At 40.2% G+C, this 22,961-nt stretch overlaps 1 protein-coding gene across 2 annotated transcripts; it reads right to left on the bottom strand.

The window, feature by feature from the left end:
- Positions 1-217: 217 nt before the first annotated feature.
- Positions 218-21,395, bottom strand: cryz (crystallin, zeta (quinone reductase)). 2 transcript variants are annotated; one of them, XM_084327217.1, is made up of 9 exons: positions 21,377-21,395; positions 20,501-20,620; positions 17,685-17,837; positions 16,878-17,041; positions 16,108-16,159; positions 13,340-13,489; positions 12,933-13,034; positions 4,053-4,148; positions 218-1,357 (listed from the first exon to the last, which is right to left on the bottom strand). In XM_084327217.1, exons 2-9 carry the CDS (start codon positions 20,606-20,608, stop codon positions 1,196-1,198), a joined length of 987 nt encoding a protein of 328 aa, XP_084183343.1. In that variant the 5' UTR covers positions 20,609-20,620; positions 21,377-21,395; the 3' UTR covers positions 218-1,195. The 2 variants fall into 2 exon arrangements, with proteins under 2 accessions (XP_084183343.1, XP_084183344.1); XM_084327218.1 differs by lacking the exon at positions 21,377-21,395 and adding an exon at positions 20,868-20,918.
- Between the last annotated feature and the right edge of the window lie 1,566 nt (positions 21,396-22,961).

Below are 22,961 nucleotides of genomic sequence, written 5' to 3'. Positions count from 1 at the left end.
ATGGTTTCCACATAACGGTCCTAATTTCTTTCCTCTCCTTGACAGAAAGATGTTTCAGTATGTTACTGTCATTGGTTATGAATGTTCCTGCCTCTGTCCCGAACCAAACTATTACAATACCCATAATCCATTTAATGATTGATTGATTGAAAATGTTATTAACAGATTGCACAATGGGTACAATACAGTACAGCTCAATACACACAATTGTTAAGGGGATGCAGACCAGAGAAAGACTTTCGTCTTGTTTACACCAGGGTCCCCCATTTTCAATGCATCATAACATATATGTCATACAGATAGACAGTACTGCTACATCTTGTTTAAGAAGCACAGTGAAGTTACCGGTTGTTATTTGATTGATTGATTGATTGGTTGGGTAGGTGGGGTGGAAACTGTACATTGGAGGTGGTTGGGTATGCGGGGTGGGGGAAACTGTACATTGGAGGGGGTTGGGTTTAGACATTTACAGGGGCCAGTTTTGAATTGCAGTCTCCCGTAGGTGCTCTTTGAGAGTGGTTTTGAAAGTGGGTAGTGATTCACATTCCTTTACAGCTGTGGGTAGGGTAGCTCCCCAACCAAACTACAATACCCATAATCCAGATCCCAACCAAACTACAATAACCATAATCCAGCTCCCAACCAAACTACAATACCCATAATCCAGCTCCCAACCAAACCACTACAATTGTCATAATCCAATGAAAATGGATTGAGAGTATGACTGGCCAATGAGATGCACCTGCCTTTCAAACTTTATTTTCAAACTTTTTCAAGTGTAAATACTAGGGCTGACCCCTATTAGTCGAATATAATAGGGGAATATACTTTTTAAGATTTTATTTATAGCATTTTCAGCTTTTTTGGTCAATGCAGGACATTTTGGCCACGCAGGACCGACAGAGGAGAGAGGGTGAAACGGGAGGAGAAGAGGGGAAGACATGCGGCATATGGCCACCGGGTCGGGGAATCGAACCCGGGGCGACTGCTTTGCGACTCAGCGCGCTACAGTATGTGGTGTGCTACTGGAGCGCCCGAATTGTTTTTATTTTTAAATGTTTTATTAACAGTCAACAATTATTATAGTGTACATTTATCAATATCTGGAGACCTGGTTGAAATATACTGCTTCCTGATTGATTAAAGTGCCAGAATGTCAACGCCTTCAGTAACATTTGACCACAGTGTCACATGGTCACATGGACAGCACCATCTTCCCAGCAGCCCCGGGACACTCCATGATGTCATGGTGAGCCTGAGCGGCCATGTTCAGCGGGTACTGACGACCGACAACTGGTCTCAGCCAACCGGCTTCCATCCCTGCATAGAGTACCGCCCCACATTCTCTGTTCTCCTCCTGATTGGTTAGAAGGGGGAGAGGGAGGGAGAGAGATATTATCAATAATCAATAATTTTATCATACCAACTGTTGAAGCTTCTCAGTATATTTCAGTTGCTAAAACTGCTTCACCAAAAATGGGTTCAGCTAGAATGGGTGCTCATTGCTATAGTGGGTCATAAATAGTTCCCCTCAATGAATGAAGGACGTATGACATGTACACATACGTTTTATGTCGTCTCTTGTGGCCTTTTTATTTTAAGCTAGAGTCCCTCATTGGAATTCTTGCCATGGAGTTTTTTAATATTATATATATAGTCATGACTATAAATGTAAAACGTAATTTTTAATGATACAAATATTGTAGTATTTATTATTATTATTATAATAATTAAATTGTCGGGCGCGAGGGTGGCGCACCGCATACAGCATTACGATGCAACACGGCCGACCCGGGTTCGATTCCCGGACCCGGTATTTTTTGCCGAATGTCTTTCCCCGATCTATCTCCCTTTCCTCCTCTCTCTCTCTATCGGACTGCCCAATAGCAAAAATCAATAAAAACGTACAAAAGAATTACTTGTCCGCTAATTATGTGTCTAATCTGGCCGTCGCTTATCAATGACTTGTTTGCAGTCAACATTGTCGAAACGGATTGGTTTTTTAATCGGTTCATTTCCGTTTTATACCATTTTGAAAAACGCTAATTTTTTTAAGTTTCAGGAAAATATAAAGATTCTGTGATAATCGCCCTTTACTGGAATATTCTGGAATACACAAAAAACTTTTAAATTTTTCTGCCTATTTATGAATCGTTTTCAAATAAACGCTAGAGTATCGATAGTATATGTGTACTTATGCACGTTATAGAAGCGGGCTGAAAAATCGAATCTCTTATTTCCTGATCTCGCACACACACACACACACACACACATAGGGCCCACGTTGATATCTCTGTGAAAAAAGTTCTGATTATCCTAAGACTGGTAAAATAGATTCCTTACCTCAGATCAGATGTTCACCAATAAGATTATTCCAATTCCTGATCGCCATTCCAAATATCGATTGCGTTTATTGATCCAACGCTGCGTACTGGAAATATGTATTCCACGCTGTTTTGGGGCTCTGCAATGAATCCGATCCTCTCGGATGACTTGCCTGAGAAGTAAAATGAGGAAGCTGGATTCCCCCCCCCCCCCATGTGTTTCATGCAATCCATTCCAAAGGGGTGCAGTACAACAGGGAGAGACGATAGGGGGCGGTATTTTCCCAATGGAGCTCAGAGAGTTTGCAGCACTAACGTGAGACTAGATTGATGAAATATGAATTCAAATCGCTAATAAAAAAAAAAACGAGATTTATCGTCGCTGGCACTCAACGGTCGGCATGAACTAAAGATAAATATCGTCGCTGGCACTCAATGTGTTAAAAATAAAAATAAATAAATAAATAAAATAATTTTATTCTGAGGATGTCTGTAGAATCGTCGTGAACGCAATCACCATGATTTCTCCCAAATAAAGCCCTTAACACATTGGGCGCCAGCCATTAGACGGGTCCCGTTGTAGCAATGCCACACTTTAAAAGATAGGAGTGCGTCACCTTGTTTGTAGAGCTATAACTATATTCTATATTATAGCTATGGATACAATACTATGGCCCATTTGACATCAACTATCTATCGTTCAATATGTGAAAAAGAATAAATGTTCTCATCCATACGTTCCCGTGTTATACCGTGGTGAATATAAGTATAGTTTTAGAGTGGTCTGGGGTAATTCCAGAAAGGCTGAGTTATAGCCTAAAACGTGAATCCTACTATAAGCGTTGCCGTTTCTTGCCTGGACACGCTACTATTCCCAAATCAAATGCATATCATAGGTATTATGTTTCATCATGAATGCATGAAAGGGGGGGGGGGGTCGTTTCTGATTATTTGATTGCCAGTAACGGCATTCGTATTGAACACTAAAGATGCTGATCAGCTCGATCGGTATAAAAGCATTGCACGATCAAGCCAGAATTGACGTCAGATAGTCCTTACCTGTGATCGGGAGTATTCCAAAAATAATATTCCAATTGTTTGATCGCCATCTGGTCCATCCGATGTCCATTTGGTCCACGACATAACCCACCACAACATATGGATCGGGAGCATTTGACACACTGCAATGCAACCGGGAGAACCGCTCGACTGGCCCGACCCAGAAAACTGCGCCCGGAGACATTTGACCGTTGCACAGGCCAAGATATAAGGTTTCAAAGGATGCTCGATACCGCTGTCTAGCTGGATGCGGCCGGTATTGCACTTTGGCATTCTCAGGATGATTCCCCATGTTAACCCAGAGTCCGCGTGCCTGTAATGAATAGAAATATTGAATAAAAGACATAACGATCAAATAACGAGTATACTTGTTGTTGGCGTTCAAGCGATGGCACCCAATAACGAGTATAATCGTTGTTGGCTGGGAATGTGTTAAGATCACGGGCGCACACCAGTCTGTCCGACCGATGTGATTACCCTGGTTAACTTTCTGCGCCAAAGCACTGGCTGATCGGCCTCATAGTATGCAAGATACTGTGCGGATTCACACACACACACTCACCCACACACGAACCCTACCAAAATTCATAATGTCCTCGGATAGGCTCCACCTACTGCAGACATAATAAGCATGTAGTCAATGTGAGGCCCTGCTGTGGCGTCTCTCACCGGTGTAGCGCAGAACAGAGCCACTCCCACGATGCTGCTCTCTTTCACCATGGTGTCTCTGGGGTTGATCTCTATTGGACCTCTACTGCCTACTACCTAGAAACACACACACACACAAACACAAACACACACACACACACACACACACACACACACACACACACACACACACACACACAGTAGCTAGATTAATTAGGCCTGTCGTACCTGGTACAAGTCAAGTCAAGAGTTTTATTTGTCACGGCATACAAGTATACAATGAAATGCGGGTGGTCTTGCCCGCAACGATGTGCATAATACAATAGTAATAACATATAATAGAATCCAATAGAACGACATTGTGCAATAAAACAAGTAAACAGAGTAGGGCATATCGGTATATGTACATAAGTTATTTACAGAGCATGGTAGGACATGCTAGGTCCTGTGGTAGTGCAATACACTGTTAGCTACGGGTGAGGCACTGGGTCTTTCTGTACATGCTATTTTATACAATCTCAGGTTATACTATACTATTCTTAAAGTGACCTTTCCTTAGTGGCCATAAGTGTGGGCGTGTGCAGCATGAGTGTGTGCTTGCTCATGTTAAAGTGGCTGCTAGTGTGTGAGCGTGTACAGTGTGTGTGTCGTGTGTGTGCTCATGTGTGCTTGTGTGTGGAGAATTCAGTGTTCAAGGCTCTGATGGCCTGGGGGAAGAAGCTGAGCCGAAGTCTCTCTGTCCTAGTAGCTGGTGTTCACAGGCGTCTGACTGACCTCAGCAGCATGAACAGGCTGTTGTTGGGGTGGTGAGGGTCTTTCATTATTCTGCATTATTCTGTACCAACCATATCTAACAGATATGACCATATCTAATATATACTGATCATATCTAACAGATACTGATCATATCTAACATCTACTGACTATATCTAACAGCAACTGACCATATCTAATAGATGCTGATCATATCTAATAGACACTGACCATATATAATATACACTGACCATATCTAACATATACTGGCTATATCTAATAGATACTGCTACTGACCATATATAATAGATACTAGGGGTGTAACAGTACACAAAAACCACGGTACGGTACGTACCTCGGTTTTGAAGTCAAGGTTCGATACGGTTTTCGGTACAATGGGGGAAAGTTTGGCTTTCCATGTTCCACTCAGGGGTGATGTAGTGTGCATTATACAATGGCATGCAAATTTCTTGATTCTGATTGGCTGAAACAGTGAAGTTGCCGGTTGTACTTAGTATAACACACTCCACGTGACCCCAGATCCCTCCGACAACCGAATAACTTTCTTTTCTGTCTGAATCAATCCGCCATAGATAGAAAAATGGAAGTATGAATAGCTTTTGAACGAATCCTCCAAAAAAGATACAGTCAACTGGAATATGTTAGTTCGTTACATACACATGGATTATGTAATTAATTTGTCATGACTCATTGTGGAACAAAAGAAAAATCGCGGGGGAAAAAAAGAAAAGAAAATGGCAGACGTTTTTTTTTGTTGTCAGATTTGATTGACTGATTGATTGAAAATTGTATAACAGATTGCAGAATTGGTACAATACAGTACAGCTCAATACACAAAATTTGCAGACCAGAGAAAGACTTTCATCTTGTTTACATCAGGGTCCCCCATTTTCAATTCATCATAACATATATGACATACATGACATACAGATAGACAGTACTGCTACATCTTGTTTAAGAAGCACAGTGAAGTTACCGGTTGTTATTTGATTGATTGATTGAAAATTGTATTAACAGATTGCAGAATGGGTACAATACAGTACAGCTCAATACACACAATTGTTAAGGGGATGCAGACCAGAGAAAGACGTTTGTCTTGTTTACATCAGGGTCCCCCATTTTCAATGCATCATAACATATATGACATACATGACATACAGATAGACAGTACTGCTACATCTTGTTTAAGAAGCACAGTGAAGTTACCGGTTGTTATTTGATTGATTGATTGATTGAAAATGTTATTAACAGATTGCAGAATGGGTACAATACAGTACAGCTCAATACACACAATTGTTAAGGGGATGCAGACCAGAGAAAGACTTTTGTCTTGTTTACATCAGGGTCCCCCATTTTCAATGCATCATAACATATATGACATACATGACATACAGATAGACAGTACTGCTACATCTAGACATTTATGACATACCAGATTTACAAATACAGTACTGTTTGTGATACAAGAAGAGTCTAAAAAAAGAGAGTATATACATTTGACGTCTGTCTCGCTTTTCTCTATCAAAACGCTTCTCGTTTAGGAGCGTTTAGTCCGTTGTTTGAGCCGAATCTGGGTTTAACATGGTTTGTGGAGCTCCCTCTGGTGTCTACTAGTCAGGGGTTCTCAACCTTTCTGCTGCCAAGGCACCCCTGTGTTCAATAAAATATTCCAGGGCACCCCTACATACGATAAAGACTTTTCCGGTCCTGTCTTTTTTGCTACAATGATGACAAAGGTGCTTGCTTTCAAAATAATGTTTATTTAAGAAACCGGGAAACACATCTGTGTGTATACGCAGGCTATATAATGCATTATTAACAGGTGTTTCAGGTCTAAATGGCTTAGTACTGTTGACATTACACTGCTTGTAGTAGTAAATCAAATAGCATATTTCTTTAAATAAAATTATAGAAAATTATCACTAAAGTGCTATCTGTTGCAGCTGCACTCTTTTTCCATAAAAATATCATATTTGGATAAGTGTGACCATTTCTCAAAAACTGAAAATCATGTATTTTTTTTAAATACAGAAAAGGATCACTAAATTGCTATCTGTTGCAGCTGCACTGTTCTCCATAAAAATTGCATATTTGGATAAGTGTGACCATTTCACAGAAAAGGATCACCAAGTTACCATTTCTCAAAAAATATAAATAAATACAGAAAATAAGCACTCGTTCACTCAGTGGACATTTCTAGCTCAATGCGAGGTCTGCTGCTGCTGGCTAATAATACGGTCAATACGTGGGGAGATCTTTGACAAGGCAACACGCATGTCATCCTCAAGGCTCAACTTGGCCCTATATTTTGTTTTCAGAGCTGTCATGGATGAAAAGCCAGCTTCACAGATATGTGGTGCTGAATGGTATCAACACCTTAACTGCTGCATCATGAGATACTTGGTACTCAGCACCACACTCTGAAACGAGCTCTCCAGGTGGTATCAGATGAGATTTCAATGAGTTATTCCAAGAGTTTGGATGGAGATGTGTCAGGAAGCTTTGTCTCAATGTTGTCTGTAAAGTTTTTTTTTTTATCCAGAGTAACTTGGTGATCCTTTTCTGTGTTTTATTAAATAATGATTTTCAGATTTTGAGAAATGGTCAAACTTATCCAAATATAGTATTTTCATGGAAAACAGTGCAGCTGCAACAGATAGCACTTTAGTGATCATTTTCTGTAATCCAAAAAGAGTAAAAAATACTATTTTTTTTAAAGATTTTTATTTATTTTTTAATCTCAAGGCACCCCTGGCAGCTCTCTGAGGCACCCTAGTGCCGCGGCACCCCTGTTGAGAACCGCTAGTGGATCTACTATTGGATCTACTTTCTCTGTGGATGGTTTTGTGAATAAATCTCCATTATGCTTCAATTACTGTGTGTTTATTCTATAGCAATAAGGTTGGGTGAATTCGGCCATTGTATAAAAGACATTACACCACTTGTAGTCGTGTGTTATAGGAATTAGATCATGCCTAGGGGGGTCTAACGACCCTCCGCTGTGCGTCGGGCCTAACAACCACCCCTAGGCATGATCTAATTCCTCAGTGTTGATGGCTAGCCATCAACACTGAGGAAGGAACATAATTGTTCCGAAACATGTTTGTTTCAGGCTGCCATTAAATATACCAAAATCTGTGAGTGCTGGTCCAAGCGTATTGCTTTCTTTTTCTATTATACTCGACGGGATTTCAGCACCCAGTGTTATAATTTGTGAGCGCAGTCTATCTTGACTTTATGATCTAATTCCTATAACACACTCCTGCGCGTGATGTAATGCTTAAGTAACTAATTGTACTTGTAGGGCTGTCAACGAATATTCTATATTGAAATTAATAATAGACTTGTAAAAAAAAGAATTTAAGTATAATAATTATATTAGATTGTGAAAAAAACAGTCCCCGGTGGGCGGTCGTTAGTGGTTAACATACCGTTGTAGCCGTTCGGTACGGTACGGTACACACTGAAACGGTTCGGTTCGGTACGGATACGTGTAACTTTACACCCCTAATAGATACTGATCATATCTAATAGATACTGAGTGAAATGCTAGTTCCCGCCCGGTTTCGAACCAGGGACCTTTCGCGTGTGAGGCGAACGTGATAACCACTACACTACAGGAACTGCTCTGGTATTATTTTTGATTGAGGAAAAGCGGCTAATCAAAACAATACACAAATAAGCAGTATTGTGTCAGCCATTAACCTAGGGCTGGGCGATATGGCCTCTAAATGATATCACGATATGTTTTTGCTCCATCACGATACACAATATATATTGCGATATTTTGATATTTCCTCTAAAGCACTTAAAAATGCTTGATTTAACCCTTTGATGGATACAGTCACGCCAATATGATGATTATATAAACCTCTGTTGTCAAGCCTCGTCAATATAACCCCCCCACCCCCCCTTTTCTCACTAATGGAACTGGTGTCGTGGATCACTCCCCTGTGAGCGTTTTCCAGGGTTAGCGGCTAACGTTAGTTAGCTTAGCTTAGTTAACGGCTAATTTAGTTACCACCTCTAGGCGTGTGTGCGTGTATGTGCGTGTACGTGACGTAAATTGGGCGAGTGTGTGTGTCTGTGTGAGGGAGAGAGGAAAGTGCTGCGCTAAAGTAAGTCTCATCTCAGCCGCGGCGGCTTAGAAACGGACGTGAGGTTTTGTGCAAAACATCACGATGTCCACGATATGTTTAAAAAGTGTATCGTTAATGAATTGTACCCAATATTTATTTAATATCGTCATATTGCCCACCCCTAATACTGACCACATCTAATAGATACTGACCATATCTAACAGATACTGACCATATCTAACAGCAACTGACCATATCTAATAGACACTGATCATATCTAATAGACACTGACCATATATAATATACACTGACCATATCCAACATATACTGGCTATATCTAATATATACTGGTCACCATATCTAATAGATACTAACCATATCTAACAGCCACTGACCATATTTAACAGACACTAACCATATCTAACAGACACTGACCAAATCTAACAGCTACTGACCATATATAATAGATACTGACCATATATAATAAATACTGAGTGACCATATCTAACAGATACTGATGATATCTAACAGCTACTGATCATATCTAATAGATACTGACCATATCTAACAGATACTGATGATATCTAACAGCTATTAATAATATCTAATAGATACTGACGATTTACTGAACATAGCTAACAGATACTGACCATATCTAACAGATACTGACGATTTACTGACCATATCTATCAGATACTGACCATATCTAATAGATGCTGACCATATCTAATAGATACTTATCATATCTAATAGATACTGACCATATCTAACAGCTACTGACCATATCTAATAGATGCCGACCATATCTAATCTTTGACAAGGCAACACGCATGTCATCCTCAAGGCTCAACTTGGCCCTATATTTTGTTTTCAGAGCTGTCATGGATGAAAAGCCAGCTTCACACAGATATGTGGTGCTGAATGGTATCAACACCGTAACTGCTGCATCATGAGATACTTGGTACTCAGCACCACACTCTGAAACGAGCTCTCCAGGTGGTATCAGATGAGATTTCAATGAGTTCTTCCAAGAGTTTGGATGGAGATGTGTCAGGAAGCTTTGTCTCAATGTTGTCTGTAAAGGTTTTTTTTATCCAGAGTAACTTGGTGATCCTTTTCTGTGTTTTATTAAATAATGATTTTCAGATTTTGAGAAATGGTCAAACTTATCCAAATATGGTATTTTCATGGAAAACAGTGCAGCTGCAACAGATAGCACTTTAGTGCTAATTTTCTGTAATCCAAAAAGAGTAAAGAAAAAAAATTTAAGATTATTATTATTTTTTTTAATCTCAAGGCACCCCTGGCAGCTCTCTGAGGCACCCTAGTGCTGCGGCACCCCTGTTGAGAACCGCTAGTGGATCTACTATTGGATCTACTTTCTCTGTGGATGGTTTTGTGAATAAATCTCCATTATGCTTCAATTACTGTGTGTTTATTCTATAGCAATAAGGTTGGGTGAATTCGGCCATTGTATAAAAGACATTACACCACTTGTAGTCGTGTGTTATAGGAATTAGATCATGCCTAGGGGGGTCTAACGACCCTCCGCTGTGCGTCAGGCCTAACAACCACCCCTAGGCATGATCTAATTCCTATAACACACGCCTGCGCGTGATGTAATGCTTAAGTAACTAATTGTACTTGTAGGGCTGTCAACGAATATTCTATATTGAAATTAATAATAGACTTGTACATTTCTTTTTTAAAGTATAATAATTATATTAGATTGTGAAAAAAACAGCCCCCGGTGGGCGGTCGTTAGTGGTTAACATACCGTTGTATTCGTTCGGTACACTACACAGCCGTTCGGTACGGTACGGTACACACTGAAACGGTTCGGTTCGGTACGGATACGTGTACCTTTACACCCCTAATAGATACTGATCATATCTAATAGATACTGACCACATCTAATAGATACTGACCATATCTAACAGATACTGACCATATCTAACAGCAACTGACCATATCTAATAGACACTGATCATATCTAATAGACACTGACCATATATAATATACACTGACCATATCCAACATATACTGGCTATATCTAATTTGATTTTATTTTATTTTATTGATGGATTAATATATACTGGTCACCATATCTAATAGATACTGACCATATCTAACAGCCACTGACCATATTTAACAGACACTGACCATATCTAACAGACACTGAGCAAATCTAACAGCTACTGACCATATATAATAGATACTGACCATATATAATAAATACTGAGTGACCATATCTAACAGATACTGATGATATCTAACAGCTACTGATCATATCTAATAGATACTGACCATATCTAACAGATACTGATCATATCTAACAGCTATTAATCATATCTAATAGATACTGACGATTTACTGAACATAGCTAACAGATACTGACCATATCTAACAGATACTGACGATTTACTGACCATATCTAACAGATACTGACCATATCTAATAGATGCTGACCATATCTAATAGATACTTATCATATCTAATAGATACTGACCATATCTAACAGCTACTGACCATATCTAATAGATGCCGACCATATCTAATAGATACTGATCATATCTAATAGATACTGACCATATCTAATAGCTACTGATGGTTTACTGACCATATATATAATTTTTTTTTCGATTAGTTTTTTGGCTTTTTTATTGCTTTATTTCGGATGGGCCCGGCAGAGAGGAAGGTTGGGAGAAGATATGGGGGGAAGACATGCAGCAAAGGTCTCCGGGTCTGGGAGTCGAACGCGGGACGCGTGAATATTAAAGGCAACCAACTTGTGTTCAGCTTTTCGTTCAGCGTTTCTCTGATTGGCCACACGGCCAATCAATCAATCCACTAGCACACGCCCTTGCGGCGCGGCAGAAGCGCTGGTCGAACCAGCGGTGTTCTGTTGTGTGACTGTACTACAGCGGTGTTCTGTTGTGTGACTGTACTAAACTCTTCCACCACATGACCGACATTTGACATACAGTACACCTCCTATCTATGTTGGGATTATGTTTGGTCATGACAAAACAATAAAAATCGCTACTGTTAGTAATGCTGCCACCACCCACTTCAATGACATAGCTCTCATATTTGCGAATGCATAAACTATATCTTAAATTATGGCGATGTGTCTAATATGGCTGTCGCAAAGTCATTGATAAGCGACAGCCATATTAGACACATAGCCATAATTTAAGATATAGTTTATGCATTCGCAAAATATGAGAGCGCGCCGCTGTCATTGAAGGGCTTCCTACAACAGAGCACCGCCGCTGCTGCTGCTGAAGCTGTATCAAGCCGGCGGCGGCGCACGAAAGCCGGGGATAAACCACCGCGTCGCCCCGCTGGCGCTTCAGGCTCAGCAGCCTCCACGGGCAAAATAACATATAACGTTACAGTTCCACACTGATGTACAGTGAGTGTCTAATATGGCTGTCGCGAAGTCATGCCTCTCCCTCTGACAATATCATAATGATGTGTTTTCTATATTATATCCACAATCATTCATCTAAAAAATTGTATGGGCTTTGATTAAACATGTAACCTACACCTACTGTAACTTACTGTACCTCTGCTTCCTACAGCACAGCAGGTAATGGCGTTAATCAATGGAACGCGAAACATAATAACGTTACGCTTTCTAGTTCAGCGCATTTCATAACTGTATGGGCTTTGTTTATACACGAGTGAATCTGGTAGTTGGTTGTTAAAAACGCGAAACATAATAACGTTACGCTTTCTAGTTCAGCGCATTTCATAGCGCTCCACTGCTACCGCAGCCCAACACAAGTGCGTTGGAACAGCAGCCACAAGTTGGTTGCCCGCGCTGCCGCTCGCGCGCGCTCCTTGGATTTCATTTGGGACGTGGGACGACTGCGCTTGCCTGCGCGTGGGGGCGCGGCCAATCAGAGAAAAGCCGAACACAAGTTGGTTGCCTTTAATATTCACGCACCCGGGACGGCTGCGTTACACTGACCATATCTAACAGATACTTACGATTTACTGAACATATCTAACAGCTACTGACCATACTTCAAGTACTGACCGTGACTCTTCCTCCGTAGGCCAACATCTGCAGGTCTCTACTCAGGTTGACATTAGACAACATCTCCACTATCACATCTACACCTTTACCACCTGTAGACTCCTAGACACACACACACACACACACACACACACACACGCACACACACGCACACACACACACACACACACACACACACACACACACACACACACACACTACATATTATTACCACATCAAGGCAGGTTTAAAATGGTTACAATCAACAAGGTCATTATGTGTTGTATTTGGTATTATGATTAGTATCATTAGGCACCAAGCTGTGCTTTGTAACCTATTTATTTATTATTGTGTGTGTGTGCGTGTGTGTGTGTGTGTGTGTGTGTGTGTGTGTGTGTGTGTGTGTGTGTGTGTGCATGTGTGTGTACCATGATCTTGTCAGTGTATCCAGGCTCTCTGTGGTTGAAGGCCAGATGAGCTCCGTTCTTTAGGATCATCTCCAGGCCTTCTGCTGTTCCTGCCGTCCCCAGAACCCTCAGACCCCGAGACCGAGACAGCTGGCATGCTGCTACACCGACCTAACACACGCACACACGCCCGCCCGCCCACACACACACACACACACACACACACACGATTTAATAGTTGTTATAATAAAATATAATTATGATTATAATAAGGTTTTATATTGATGTATCACCTTATATTTGAATAATTTCTTAAATGTATGTATCGAATTACACAAATTATATCGAATTTGTATTCGTTGTCGCAGTTATTCCATAGTTTTACCCCTTTAACAGATATACATCTGCTTTTTATATTTGTCCTTGCCTTTGTGATATTGAAGACACAAGTTCCCCTGAGTTTATACCGGTTCTCTCTTGGAACAACTCCTGAATGCAACTTGGAAGTCAGTGGTTATGTGCTTTATACATTATTTTTGCAGTGTTAAGATCAACAAGATCTTCCAATTTTGTTTTCCCATACCTCCACACAGTATGTATGGAACTATGAGCGAACAGTACAATAAATAGAGTGAGTTCTTGTTTAAAATATATTTCATTTTGTATAGTATTGCAATGGTTTTGGATATTTTTCTTTTTACATAATTGTCACTCCCAAATATTTTTTTTTCATACACACGTTAAATTTCAACATCATCAATCATTAATTTAACCTGATTATACATTTTTAGATTGCCAAAAATATATATTTAGTTTTACTTATATTCAGTGACAACTTATTTATGTCAAACCACTTTTTTAGTGATCTAAATTCCTTTTCCACTACATTCAAGGAATTCTTCCAAATCTTTTCTAGAGCAATACAAACTTGTGTTGTTGGCAAATTAGACACATCACAGATATCATTTATATACATAATAAATTGTATTGGACCTAGCAAGGGGTGGGACAATACATCGATCCAGATCGATATATCGATCTATTATCAATGATCCAATAGGATCGATGCAACGTAAAAAGATCGGTTCATATTGCGATACAGCAGTCGCATGTGAAATATTTTGCGACCCGAAATAAGTCAATGCTGTTTTTTCCCGCAACGGGTCAAATGCATCTAACATGCGTTGCATCCTCGCCATTCCTTTATGCCCACGTCACATTAAAGACCGAAATTAACGTTACGTTACCCTGATCAGAGCCATAGAGAGAACAGCAGAGGTCCATTAGTGGGGAAGGGGCATTCTCCCTTTCTGTGTGTGTGTGTGTGTGCGCGTTTGGAAAAACCAGATGAAGTCAGGAGTATTATATTGATAGTAAATTTGAGGATGGACTGAGGATGGACAGATAATGTTGATATTTAAACATAAAAAATACAATACATAATAAATGTATTCATGATCATCATGCAACATAAAACAATTGTAGGAACAGTTTGGGAGAGGAAGGGGTTTTAGGTTGCATGTTGTGAGTTCCAAAATGTTTTACTTAAAGTTTAAAGCTCAATATATCAAAACGTGGCACTTTACAGTGAACAGGAGGTTTATTTGTATGAAATACAATAGATAGTTTTTCATTTAAATGTCTGGAAGAGCTCAAAAATAAAAATGTCAAATGATATTTCCGTTGCCTTTTTTGAGTTGATCTAAATGTTACTGATTGTGTTAAATGGGCATATAATATCGTCTCATATCGATCGCAGGCACCTGAATCTAATCGTATCGTATCGTGGCAGACTTTGTGATATCGGCAAATATCGTATCGTTGTCCAAAGAATCAATGGTGTCAAATGCTTTTTTATTTTATTTATTTATTTTTTATCAATGAACACCCCCACAGTATATTCCCTGTTATCTATTGCAGTTGAAATCTCTTCCACCAGTTCCATCACTGCCATCGAGGTGGACCTGTTAGCTCTAAACCCATACTGGTGGTTAGGTTACTCAGTAGATTGTGTTTATCTATGAAGTTGTTGAGTCTTTGCACAAACAGTTTTTCAATGATTTTGGAGAATTGTGAGAGCAGAGAGATTGGCCTGTAGTTGGAGAGTTGATACCTGTCTCCACTTTTGAAAATGGGAATGACTTTAGCTGTTTACATTTTGCTGGGGAAGATGCCGGTAAGGAAGGATTGGTTGCAAATGTGTGTCAATGGTGTTATTATGCATTCTATTATATCTTTGACTAACATCATGTCTATATCAGCCCAGTCAGTGGACTTTTTATTCTTACAGTTTTTAACAATATCAAGTATTTCGTTTTCATTTACACTCATAATAAAGATGGAATAGGGTTTTCACTAACAATTTTTTCATCCAGGCCTTCCTTATCACTCGGCTCCACAATCTCATTTGCCAAATTATGTCCAACATTTACAAAATACTTGTTAAATTCATTAGTAATTTCCTTTGTTTTGTTTATATTATTCTCTTTTATAAAGTAATTAGGATAGTCTGCTTTTCCAGTACCCTTTTTGATTATGATATTTAGTACTTTCCATGTTCCTTGGGTGTTACACACACAGAACCCAGACACACACACGCACAACCCAGAGACACACACACATACATATACAGATTAGAGGGGAAACGGATTTCTTCTCAAAGAAAGAAAGAAAGAAAGAAAGAAAGAAAGAAAGAAAGAAAGAAAGAAAGAAAGAAAGAAAGAAAGAAAGAAAGAAAGAAAGAAAGAAAGAAAGAAAGAAAGAAAGACATTAATTAGAACTAGTCTCACCCCTCCACTGGCTCCATGGATGAGGACAGTCTCTCCAGGTTTGGCGTGGGCTCTACAACACACAAACACACCACCCAACACACACACACACACACACACAACACACAACACACACACACACACCACAATAAGGTGTGAATAATGTTCAACAGTCAAGACGCAGTGTGAAACCTCTTTGATGAGGCCCCAGGTGTGGCAATCACTCTACTGGCAGACTGCCCCAGGTGTGGCAATCACTCTACTGGCAGACTGCCCCAGGTGTGGCAATCACTCTACTGGCAGTGGCAGACTGCTCCATGTGTGGCAATCACTCTACTGGCAGACTGCCCCAGGTGTGGCAATCACTCTACTGGCAGACTGCTCCAGGTGTGGCAATCACTCTACTGGCAGACTGCCCCAGGTGTGGCAATCACTCTACTGGCAGAGTGCCCCAGGTGTGGCAATCACTCTACTGGCAGACTGCCCCAGGTGTGGCAATCACTCTACTGGCAGACTGCCCCAGGTGTGGCAATCACTCTACTGACAGACTGCCCCAGGTGTGGCAATCACTCTACTGGCAGTGGCAGACTGCTCCAGGTGTGGCAATAACTCTACTGGCAGACAACTCCAGGTGTGGTAATCACTCTACTGGCAGACTGCCCCAGGTGTGGCAATCACTCTACTGGCAGACTGCCCCAGGTGTGGCAATCACTCTACTGGCAGACTGCCCCCAGTGAGGCCTACTGCCCCCAGTGCAGTGAAGTAGGGTATTCTTATACGTGGCATCTTACTTGTGGACGAGGGCTCTATAGGCAGTGAAGTAGGGTGTTCCTATAGCGGCTCCCTGGAGGAAGTCTAAGGCATCAGGCAACCGGTGGACAAACTCCTCTGCTGTGACTGCGTACTCTGCGTAACCTCCCGTCTCTGTAGCGCTGGTGAACACACGTTCTCCTGCCTGGAACACACACACACCACACACACACACACACACACACACACACACACACACACACACACACACACACACACACACACACACACACACACACACACACACACACACACACACACACACACACACACACACACACACACACACACACACACACACACACACACACACACACACACACACACACACACACACACACACACACACACACACACACACACACACACACACACACACACACACACACACACACACACAAATATCAACGCTTGGTGCTATCTCAACCACATTCAGTGAACATGTGTAGATACAATGTCTGAGTGACCGTGACAAATGCAATGCCATTTGGCCAATAGGTGGCGGCGTGGCACTGTTTAAAAAGCCATAATGGTCCTATTTGTCCCGTGTCAATTTGTTACCTCACAATGTGAGAAGTCACATGACCCACCATGTCCTTCATGGCTCACAGTGTAAGTCAACTCACCTGATTCGCAGGATGAGCAAGTCCTCCTCCTGAACATCCATCTCCCTAGAATCATCTCCTTCTCCACCAGAAACATCTCCTAAAGCCTCCATCTCCATAGAATCATCCCCTTCTCCAACAGAAACACCTCCTAAAGCCTCCATCGTCCTCGAGACATTCTACCTTTATTCCAGTGACTCCATCTCCCACAGCCTCCACCACTCCAGACACGTCACTCCCAGGGGTGTAGGGCAGGGGGGGCTTACGGCCGTACGTCCCAGAGCGAATGTAGGTCTCCACCGGGTTCACTCCACACGCATGGATGTGGATCAACACCTATAGGACAACAGATATTCAGTCACGTTTTCTTTTTAGACAGGTCATAAACGAGGAGACGACTGATCCCATTCACCTTAATGTCGGCCGAACTGAAAGTTTCCACATTTGGCATCAATGATCCTTCCTTCTTTTATAGTTTCCTTGGTTCCTGCGCGTTGCAACAAGTTCCATTTAAATCAAAATCATATTTAAGACCTTTTTATGGCCTAAGATTCAGAAATGTCTGAAAAGATACTTTTTAAGACCCCGCAGGATGGAACCCTACCCTGGATTTCATGAGTTTTGGCATTAATCTCAAAACACCAGCTGACCTACTGTATATTGGGAATTATTTCCGGCTCCTAGCGTTCACATACACTCATTACCACACATGTATCAATCATATATTTCTCAATGAACTCAACGGATTCCTTGAGATATCTAGTTTCATATATAGTAGTAGTTTCATACTGTATATAGTAGTAGTAGTTTCATTATAGTAGTAGTTTCATACTGTATATAGTAGTAGTAGTTTCATACTGTATATAGTAGGTTTCATATATAGTAGTAGTTTCATATGTAGTAGTAGTTTCATATGTAGTAGTTTCATATATAGTAGTAGTAGCAGTTTCATATGTAGTAGTAGTTTCATATAGTAGTAGTAGTTTCATATGTAGTAGTAGTAGTTTCATATGTAGTAGTACTAGTTTCATAGTAGTAGTAGTTTCATATGTAGTAGTAGTTTCATATATAGTAGTAGTAGTTTCATATGTAGTAGTAGTAGTTTCATATGTAGTAGTAGTAGTTTCATATATAGTAGTAGTAGTTTCATATAGTAGTAGTAGTAGTAGTTTCATATGTAGTATTTACATTTTACATTTACATTTAGTCATTTAGCTGACGCTTTTATCCAAAGCGACTTACAAGTTCTGTACGACAAGCCATCAGGAAGGGTACAACTCTATCAGCTGAGTAACAATGTTTATTAGGACAAGTGCATGACAGTATGGTTAGTTAGGGTTCGATTTTTATTTTTTTAAATTTTAAATTTTTTTTAAATTCAGATAATGGTTGAAGAAGTGCATCTTTAGTCGACGGCGAAAGATTGGACGTGTTTCGGCTGTCCTAACTGGGGTGGGTAGTTCATTCCACCATTGTGGGGCAAGGACTGAGAATAGGCGACTTCTCTTTGATGACCCTCCCGGAGTAGTAGTAGTAGTAGTAGTTTCATATATAGTAGCAGTAGTAGTAGTTTCATATGTAGTAGTTTCATATATAGTAGTAGTAGTAGTTTCATATGTAGTAGTAGTAGTTTCATATAGTAGTAGTAGTAGTAGTAGTAGTAGTTTCATAGGTAGTTTCATATAATAGTAGCAGTAGTAGTTTCATATGTAGTAGTTTCATATATAGTAGTAGTAGTAGTTTCATATAATAGTAGTAGTAGTAGTTTCATATGTAGTAGTAGTTTCATATATAGTAGCAGTAGTTTCATATGTAGTAGTTTCATATATAGTAGTAGTAGTAGTTTCATATGTAGTAGTAGTAGTTTCATATAGTAGTAGTAGTAGTAGTAGTAGTAGTAGTAGTAGTAGTAGTAGTAGTAGTAGTAGTAGTAGTAGTAGTAGTAGTAGTAGTAGTAGTTTCATATGTAGTAGTAGTAGTTTCATATATAGTAGTAGTAGTAGTTTCATTTAGTAGTAGTAGTTTCATATGTAGTAGTAGTAGTTTCATATGTAGTAGTAGTAGTAGTAGTTTCATATATAGTAGTAGTAGTTTCATATGTAGTTGTAGTAGTAGTTTCATATATAGTAGTAGTAGTTTCATATGTAGTTGTAGTAGTAGTTTCATATATAGTAGTAGTAGTAGTAGTTTCATATGTAGTAGTAGTAACAGTATGGTGACCAGACGTCACGGTTTATCCGAGATTGTCCCGGATTCTAGCTTTGTGTCCCAATTCCTGACAAATATCTGTAAAACACTAAAATGTCCAGTTTTTCAACATTCACTACCAAATTGTCCCGGTTTTCACCACAATTAAAATAATAATTATAATATTATACTTGTTTTCAGTGCTTGGTGCACGTTCATCATGTTCTGCCCCACTCATTATTACCTAACCCACTATAAAAACATAAACAATGCACCACGCGTCTGTCATGCCGAAGAGAAAGTCAGTCTTTTCTAAAAAAGCTCCAGGAGGCTTACTCCTTCCTTCACAAAGTACCCAGCAACAGATATGTTGCGTTCTGCACACTGCAAGAGGACATCTTCAGTCTTGTACGGCGAAAATGCCCATATGGTGGATTTTGGGAGACAAAACATAAGTAGCAGTAGTAGTAGTAGTAGTAATACTGGGTAGTAGTAGTAGTAGTAGTAGTAGTAGTAGTAGTAGTAGTAGTAGTAGTAGTAGTAGTAGTACTGGATAGTAGTAGTAGTAGTAGTAGTAATAGTAGTAGTAATAGTAGTAGTACTGGGTGATAGTAGTAGTAGTAGTAATAGTAGTAGTACTGGGTAGTAGTAGTAGTAGTAGTAGTAGTAATAGTAGTAGTACTGGATAGTAGTAGTAGTAATAATAGTACCGGTAGTAATAGTAGTAGTACTGGATAGACCAATTATGCCAAAATAATGTGGAACGCCCCCCTGTTGCTCCAGGTTGAGAAGCCGGGGTTAGCTGCTGTCACCTGTCTGTGTCCGGGGCTTGGTACAGGAACATCTGAACACAGTTTGAGGACAGAAGGAGCTCCAAACTCACTGACTCTGATGGCCTTCATCACCCTGGAGCTGGCCATGGCTGGATGGATCTGTAGACACACACACGCACGCACGCACACACACACACACACCTAGGAACCTTGATGTAATAACAACTGTATTAATCCCTTGGGAAAACGAGTCACTTAAAACTGGAAACTGGTAGATTTACAGATGACTTTTGATGGGAGTCACGAGTCAGATTGTAAATTGAATTTAAATCCAGCCTCCAAATATATCCATCTGCAAGCTAGCACAGCACAAATAAATGGAAGCGGATACGGACCACTAGCCTACCTTGCAGCCAAATCGTTTTCTACTGAACACACAGAGGGAAATTGGTATCCATCTTCTTGTCTGACTCTGGAGAAGGCGGTAAGCCCATAATGTTGGCATGCTACTTTAACTATGAGACCGACAGCTACAACACTGATTTACTTTGTTGCACTTGCAGTTATTACTTCACCTAAATGTTAATAAAATAATAAATGATGTGCACTTTTTTTTTTACATACAGATATGTTGATGCATTTCAATCAAGCGTGAATTAACCTGTAACATGAGTGAGGGGCAGAGAATGAGGGAAATTAACTTTGGACATGAAACTGTCTGAGAGTGACAGTTCAGGCAGAGACAACGTTACTTTGTACTCTATCAACACTAGAATGATAATACACTTGCAGTATTTTCGAATTGTAACATACATAGAGTGTAACCAACGTCATATGTGTAATTTGAAGGTCACGTTTAAGGTTTAATGACTTGAGTTATTAATCAATACAACATGGAGCAGAGAGCTTCCTTACCACGTGCCGTCTGCACAACTGCTACCCCAATACGTGATGACGTAAAGTAATTTTCAAAACATCCGCTATCTTCTTCTTCTTCTTCTTATATATTTCCGGTGGACTACGCGACTAGGCGTATTGCCGCCCTCCACAGGACAGAGGGAGCACTATAGATTTCCAGCCCTCCCTATAATATATATAATTATTCTGTTATACAGCCCCGCGGCAAGCAGGAACGGCACAACATCACTATAGTAAGGGAAATATATGAAAATCTGCAAACTAAATCCTTACCAATCAATTTCTTCACTAATGTGTTTGTAAAGGTGTGTAGTAAGATGTATTAAAAAGTTGTAGTTAAAATCCTGTATGTTTTTCTCATAAGAACAACTGCTCAAAGTTGAGGTACCGAATACAGATTTCCCAAAAAATCTAAAATGTTCTGTTTGGCATTGGGTAACTTGTGAGGAGTCAAACTAGTTTTTTTTCATGATTCTGAGTTGATTGCAATCATGTATTTTTCACCAAAATCATTCCTTGATTTGATTCCTTGAAAGTAGCTTTATTTGTAGTTATAAGTAGTTACAAGTGCTGATCACTTCAGGAGTCAATCTCTGAGTCTTCTCCAGACTCACCACCATCATGACCACAATTATTGCATGAAATTCCTTTACAGACTCCACATGCTGAGATGCACTTAACGCCATTCCTCTTGCAGCTGCACCGCCGGTTGCTGCAATCTCTGTTACAGTTGCAGCTTGTGAACTGCAGTAGCTCCTCAGGAGCCATGGGGTCTAGTGTTGGGACTGGCTCATAGCCATGTACACCTAATGTCCATCCATAGTCACTGGGTCTGGGGTTCAGAGACATACTCTGCAGAAGGATCCAGTCCTGGGTTTGGAGATAGGCACGGAGAGAATGCTGTTCAGCTGCACCCTCTGTTGGAGGTAGAGTTTCTTGTTTGATCAGCCCTGCCGCTGCCTTCCGTGAGAACATGTTGTGTCGAATTTCACCCAAATCAGTACCTGGTGCATGGTAAATGTACTGGAAGATGGTAGTACCAGCCTGTATCACTGCAGTGCATCCTTAGTAGCTTGTGTGTCAATGAAGATGTCCATGGGTTCATCAATGTCCCCTGCACAGAACCTGCAAAAGAAATGCACTTTGAGATTTGTTTAAAATATAAAGTGAAATAGAAAAAAAATACATTATTATTATTATTACCTGTCAAATAAGGTTGTTTTCCCATGGCCAGCTATTGCAGAAACCGTATCACAACCAGTGAAGGTGTAACAAAAGAGCAGGTAGCATCTCTTTCTTTCAGAGAAAGCTTCACTTCTGACATAGGAGCCCTTTGATGTTGTGAAGAAGAGTGGATGGTTGGTGCTTGGAATATGGTGTACTAGCATCACCAGCACATCTGCATCTTCTGCCCACACCTGAAAATAGAACAAGATATGCAAAGCGTGTTGCACTATACAATACCAGATAAAACTATTCAAGTTTGAATACTCGAGAGTGAATACTTTTGTTTCCAAAGTAATTGCAGTTTATAAAAATAAAATAGGCTACCTACACAAATGCTACTAACCTCAACAGAGTC

This window comes from Notolepis coatsorum, assembly GCF_963971535.1.
Source record: "Notolepis coatsorum genome assembly, chromosome: 13".
In the NCBI taxonomy this organism is placed as follows: Eukaryota; Metazoa; Chordata; class Actinopteri; order Aulopiformes; family Paralepididae; genus Notolepis; species Notolepis coatsorum.
The sequence above is the reverse complement of the archived record's forward strand: the minus strand, read 5'-3'. Positions and strand labels throughout refer to the sequence as shown.

What these genes read in the sequence shown, in the direction of transcription:
- cryz (XM_084327217.1), bottom strand. Translation starts at nt 20,608, where the DNA reads ATGGCCAGCTCCAGGGTGATGAAGGCCATCAGAGTCAGTGAGTTTGGA. An exon ending in TCCATGGAGCCAGTGGAGGG is followed by an intron (nt 13,490 to 16,107) that starts GTGAGACTAGTT and finishes TGCGTGTGTTAG; the next exon opens with GTCGGTGTAGCAGCATGCCA. An exon ending in CCTACGGAGGAAGAGTCACG is followed by an intron (nt 4,149 to 12,932) that starts GTCAGTACTTGA and finishes GTGTGTTTCTAG; the next exon opens with GTAGTAGGCAGTAGAGGTCC.